Here is a 6,476-nt window from a genome sequence, read left to right on the forward strand (position 1 = left end):
TCCACAACTAGACTGAAGAACAAAAGGACAGCAACTTGTCTGTTCCCCTTCCCCCAATTCCTCAGCACTGTTCCCATCCCCCAATTCCCCAATAAAAATATTTTAAAAAATAAAAATAAAATTAATAAATAAAATGAGGGCAATAGTTGTGCCCACTACGTAAGGTCATTGTGAAAATTAAATGAGATAATATGTGGAAAGCACATAGAGTGGCGCCTGGAACACAGTAAATGCTCAGTAAATGTTGGTTATCATCACTTTCATGGCACATAGTTTATTCACAGAAAGGACCTTGAAGGAGACACAGCCAACTTTTAACATTGAAAATGGGAGACAGGTGGAAAGCCTTCATTTTTTTACTCTTATATACTTCTTTTTTTTTTTAAGATTTTTTTTTTTAAGATTTTATTGGGGAACTGGGGAAGGGGAACAGCCAAGTTGTTGTCCTTCAGTCTTAGTTGTGGAGGGCGCAGCTAGCTCAACGCCAAGTCCAGTCGCCATCAGGCTGCCCATCGGCAGCTCGCAGCCACTCAATTCAAGGTGCCGTATTCAATCTTTAGTTGCTGGTGGACATAGCCTACCATCCCATGTTGGAGTCAAACTGGCAACCTGTTGTTAGGAGCATGTGCTCTCACTAGCTGAGCCATCCTGCCAGGCAGCTCGGGCGCAGCTCACTGGCCCATGTGGAAATCGAACTGGCGACCCTGTACTCAGAGCTCGTTCTCTTAACCAACTGAGCCACTTGACCGGTCCTCTATATATGTCTTTGTTGGAATTTCTTTTCCATGAATATTTATTACTTTTGTTATTTTTAAACCAGTAGCCATAATAATGTTTCCTGCATGTCTAAATTTCTGATCATGTAACCCATTGTTGAAAAAACTGGATTTCAACCTTTAATGATACTTTTGACATTTTTGGATTCGTTCCCCATTAGAGGTGCGTGGTTTGGGCCCCCACTATAAAGCGAAATCTTCTGTCATACATTCTCCACTATTTTCTTTCACTAGAAAGAAAGGCTTGCCTCATCGATGTGTTTTCTAACTTTTTATTCTGAGATTTAAAAATATACAGAGCAGTTGGAAGAATTGAATAGTGGACATCCATATATCAACCACTAGTTTACTGTTTTGCGGATCTGCTTAGTTCTGTGTGTGTTGGGGTATGTCCTCAGGTACCTGGAGGTGAGTTGCAGAGGACGTTGCAACACTTCAGGCCTGGGCCCTGAAGCCTCTTAAATGGGAGGGTGTCTTCCCTGTTCTCTGCCACTGTTACATGGGAAAATCACAATCCTTCTCTCATATACCAAGTGTCCAGGCCGAGTCAGAGTCCTCCATGACTTCTTTGGTAGTTATTTCTAAAAAAATTCTAGATCCAGTCAGGGTTCACACATTGCATTTGGTTGTTATTGTCTCTTTAGATGTTTATCTATTTGAGTCTTCTTTCCCTGACCTTGATCTTGTTAGGAGAGAGCAGGTCACTTATCTTGTAACCCTTCCATCTAGCCTTTGCCTTTCCTGTCTTGGGGGCCAGACGTATCTCCCAGCTTCTTTCTGTATTTCCCGAAGTGTAGAACTTTGTCCCTGCACAGGGTCCTAACCAGTTGTGGTTGTACCGTGGCTTTAACTCAGGATGCTTCAGAGCACAGAGCACTTCTGGGGCCTTTTCTGATTCCACTGTAGTCTTTTCTTTCTGGGGACCAGCACCGTCTCAGCTGGCATGATGGTCAATGGGCTAGAAGTCATCAGTGTAGGGAGAGCCCACAGGGCACTCCTAAGCTTGAGTCCTTAGGAGAAAGTCAGGAAGTTTACAGGGTGAGGAGTGGATCCCAAATGAAAGATGGATTTTTGAGAGTCACTTACCCTCACCTGTGCCAAAACTGCTTTGGACTTCCCAGTCACTTGGGGCCTGTGACTCAATTGGGAGTGAAGCATTCTGGAAGCCTGATCTTTTCCATAGCCAAGTTTTCTTTACAAGACCCCAGAACCTCTTAGCCACATAGACAGTCCTTGAACACCGAGGCAAAGCTGAGGTCTGGGAACTGTCATGCCTCTACCGTCACTTGGGACCTCTTCCTAGGCAGGCCAATCACCTCAAAGATAGTCAGTCCCACAGCCTCTTATACCTGCTGTTCTTGCCCACTGGCAAGCTAGAAACCCCTCATGACCTGTGCTTTCATGGCAGTTATGCAGCTCCAGGCTTTCTGCCCTGAGATGCTTTCATTCACAGCTGCCCTCACGTGCTTCTCCCCGTCTTCAGCATCTTCCCAGAGAGTCTACCCTGTACCCCCAGGTCTCGACTGACTTCCCGAGGACACAGCATCCTAGTGGCTTTTGAAACGAAGCTGCTCCTTCTCCCACACAGCATGTTGCCAAGCCCTGGGCTAGCTCCTGTACTCTCCTGTGACCCTGGAAAAAACATGTCTGTGGCAGAACTCTGAGAAGTCAGACAACTTTAAGATAGAACACTGAAACTCCTGCCAACCCAGCCAGCCAGAAATAATTATTAATACGCAGTTGGGGTTTTCCCCTTCTTCTTCTATGTATATATGTTTTTATATATATATTAAAGCTATATCATATTATTTATACATTTTATGTTTTTTCACTTGAAATATTGTGAGTTCTACCTGTGTCACCAAATATTCTTAGAAAATATGATTTTTAACACACTGTATCTTATTTAAATGCCCCTTTCAGGTTGACATGTAGTATTTTTCTGTTATAACAAATATTACAGCATTTTTGTGCCTAAATCAGATTTTTTTAAAAATTGAGACATAAATGACATGTAGCTTCAGGTGTGTAACATAATGATTCAATATTTGTATGTACTGTGAAATGATCACCACAGTAAGTCTAGTTAACATCCATCTCCATACAGTTACAAGTTAGATTTTTTTGTTTGTTTTGATAGATTCTCAAAGATGAGATTTTAGGTAAAATGTTGGGGATATTTAGAATTTTGATACATATTACCAAATTGCTTTCCAGGAAGTGTTGCACCAATTTATAGTCCTACCAGCCATGTGTGAAGGTGCTGCACCCACACCCACACACACACACAATGGGGATCATCATCAGTCCCACCTCTGGCCTAGAGCCTGGCCCATACTTGGCACTCATAAGTGTTTAGATTGCAGTGTCCCCTTCACTGCAGGTTGATCATCACTGTACAGGGGCACAGCGCCTGCTGGGGGTTCTGTGAGGACCAACTCGTCCAGTGGACGCTGTGTACAAATTTAGCCATTTCACATACCTGAGGAGCCACTTGAGCAGGACCCCACCGAGCGGGACACCATCTGGAGCAGGGCTGCAGGACATTTAGCCTTTCACTCCCACACCTGAGCAGCTCTGCCTGAATCAGTTGTACATACTGGGATGATACCCAAGATAACTGTTTGCAGAGCTGGGCTGCTGGAAAAGATTTAAAAGCTTTTTCTCAACCTACAAGATTTTTCACGATCTCAGTCTCTCTAGTCACATCCTTTTACCTGAACCCCAGCACCAGTTCATTGTAGCCTCCCCTAAGCACTCCATGCCTGCGACAGTCCGAGGCTCTGGGCCTGATGCTGGACAGGCTGCTCTCTCTTCTCTGCCTGGCTAAGGTTTACTCGCATGCTAACATCAAGGCCCATGCCGCCTTCTCTGGGAACTCCGCGACACTGTGAGGGCTTACCTGCCTCCAAACTAGGCAGAGGGCCTTGGAGTGTACGCACAGGGCTTTTCGCAACTCCCAGGTACAGTGCCTCGTGCACATTAGCCACTCAGTAATGTTTGCCGAATGAATGAACATTCACTGGGGAACTTACTGAGAAGTGTCCGTCACTGCTCAAGGGTGCCTTTTCTTACCCAATCTGACTGGCTCCTCAGAGAATGCTCTTAGAGAATGAATCTGTGGCTGATGTCATATCTGTAGGTTTTAGGGTTTCATGAACAAGTAACCTCCTTTTCTCTCTCTCCCCTTGGCACATCAGCTGACCCGACGGTTGCCGCCCATCAAGGAAGCTAAGCCGCGGTTGCAGAAGCTCTTCCGGGACTTCTGGCTCTATTCTGTCCTGATGGGATTCGCCGAGGAGGGGTCAGGTAGGGGCAGATCCGCTCTCCTGGGGAGACAGAGTGCAGAGTGAAAACAAAGGGGAGGTAGGACTCGACACTAATTATGAATGTGCTCATTCAGAATTAGTCCAAGGGCCGGCCGAGTGGCTCAGTTGGTTAAGAGCTCACTCAAGAGTTTGAGCTCTGAGCAACAGCGGTTCGATTCCTGGCCCGAGCTGAGCAGCCACTGAGCTGCCAACAGGTGGCAGGATGGCTCAGCTTAAAAAAAAAAAGAGCAAAAAAAACAATAAAAAACCAGAATTAGTCCAGATGCAGCTTCTGCTTCCTGCAAGTGTTTGCAAATGTTACTTCCCAAATGTGGTGTAGGGCTTTGAGAATACCACATATCTTAGGAAAAACCTGCCCAAGTTAAGAAACAGACTTGTGTGGGCCGGCCAAGTGGCTCAGTTGGTTAAGAGCTCAAGCTCTGAGCAACAGTGTTGCCAGTTCGATACCCACATGAGCCAGTGAGCTGCACCCAAGCTGAGCTGCCGCTGAGCTGCCAACAAGTGGCAACAGGCAGCAGGATGACTCAGCTGCACGTACGCCTAACAGCAAGGTTGCCAGTTTGACTCTCATGTGGGATAGTGGGCTGTGCCCACCCGCAACTAAGATTGAACATGGCACCTTGAGCTGAGTGGCTGTGAGCTGCCAATGGGTGGCCGGATGGTGACTGGACTTGGGAGCTGAGCTAGCTGCACCCTCCACAACTAAGATTGAAGGACAACTTGGCTGTTCCCCTCCCCCAGTTCCCCAATTTAAAAACAAAAAAGGAAACAGACTCGTTTCTGTGCCCCACTTTGGGGATAATTGGCTCAAACAAAGAACCCACGATTCTAGAAATTGTCAACATCGACCCCACTGCAGTGCTTCCCGGCCAGGGCAGTCATCTCACTCGTGCACTCTCTTGCAGGACTCTGGCCAGAAGAATGGTATGAGGGGGTCTGTGAAATAGCCACCAAGTCCCCCCTGCTCACTTTTCCCAGCAAAGAGCCGCTGCGGTCCGTCCTCCAGTACAACTCAGCCATGAAAAACGACACAGTCACCCCCGTAAGGATTCTCACCATCCCAAGAACAGATGATGCAATGCAGGGGTTCTGCTAAGCTCTCGTGAACATGAGAGCCGGTCCTTTCATTGTCCTTGTTAACACATGTTAGCCACTGGGGTTCGTGTCTCCTGGGGGAAGGCCGTCTGCCCCTTTGGGTGCCCACGTGAGCCCTCGAGTGTTCATTTCTTCTAGGCTGAACTGAGCGAGCTCCGCAGCACCATCATCAACCTGTTGGACCCTGCCCCCGAGGTGTCCGCCCTCATCAACAAGCTGGACTTTGCCATGTCTACCTATCTCTTGTCTGTTTATCGGCTGGAATATATGAGGTATACAAGCCTTCACCTCCCCACACATCCATTTGAGCTGATTTACATTTTTGTGCATGGGACTTTTCTGCCCCAGATGTGCAAGCTTTCTTAAAAACAAACAAAAAACACCCTCTGCTTTTCTTGTGTGCTCCTCCTTCCTGAGCACCAAATACCATTTCTGGTAATACCCTAATCTCTGTTATCATCTTCGCCTCGTAGGGAATAGGCTTCTGAGCCATCACAATAGATGTTGCAAACTCAGTCCACTGACTAGACAAGAGCCCTGTTAAGAACAGCCCTCGCTGAGAATGTTCTAAGGCACTCATTGAGCTGGCTTTCAGGACCACAGGGGAATACAAACAGGAAGTAGGAAGTGGCCAAAACAATCCCTCAGGTGACCTGATGCTCAGGATGCATCTGTAACCACAGCAGAACTAACAGCTATAATAATTGTCATGATTTATAATGGCCATCGTGATAATACCAGTATTACCATGGACTGAGTGCTTATGTCAGGCTAGGCACTGCCCTAAGTTACACATACTGCCACGCTCTCCAACAAGCCTGAGGTAGGTACTCTTACATGACCATTTTACAGATGAGGAAACTGAGACTGAGCAGTTAAGTAAGTTGCCCAACGTAATAATCCCTGATTTAGACCGAAACGCAAATAGTCTCTTAGGCACTGTGCCATGTGTCCTCTCCTAAAAGAAATCTGGGGACCTGCCGAATGGCGCGTTGGTTAGGAGTTGGCTTGGGATGCCAGCTCTGAGCAGCAAGTCCACGGTTCGGATCCCACAAGAGGGCCAGTGACGCTGTGCCCTCTACAGCTAAGATGGTGAACAACAGCTTGACCTGGAGCCAGACTGCTGTGAGTCACTGGCGATGGCATAGGCTGCAGTGGGGCTGGCTGGCAGCTGGTATGAGCTTTCGTGAGCCGCCGTGAGCAGCCATCCAATGGCCAGCAAGTGACTGCCTCATCTGGGAAGAGCGCAATGATAATACCAACATGGGCCAGTGAG

The 6,476-nt window shown here is 47.1% G+C and overlaps 1 protein-coding gene across 1 annotated transcript in view; it reads left to right on the plus strand.

Annotated features, from left to right (window-relative positions):
• PI4KA (phosphatidylinositol 4-kinase alpha) overlaps positions 1–6,476 on the plus strand; it is a 120,792-nt gene that overhangs the window by 58,136 nt on the left and 56,180 nt on the right. The window contains exons 19-21 of the mRNA XM_019665394.1: positions 3,977–4,085; positions 5,011–5,147; positions 5,339–5,472. Coding sequence (XP_019520939.1) covers positions 3,977–4,085; positions 5,011–5,147; positions 5,339–5,472 — 380 coding nt within the window. The remainder of the gene's footprint in view (positions 1–3,976; positions 4,086–5,010; positions 5,148–5,338; positions 5,473–6,476) is intronic.

The sequence above is a fragment of the Hipposideros armiger genome, unplaced genomic scaffold (assembly GCF_001890085.2).
Source record: "Hipposideros armiger isolate ML-2016 unplaced genomic scaffold, ASM189008v1 scaffold_443, whole genome shotgun sequence".
Lineage (NCBI taxonomy): Eukaryota > Metazoa > Chordata > Mammalia > Chiroptera > Hipposideridae > Hipposideros > Hipposideros armiger.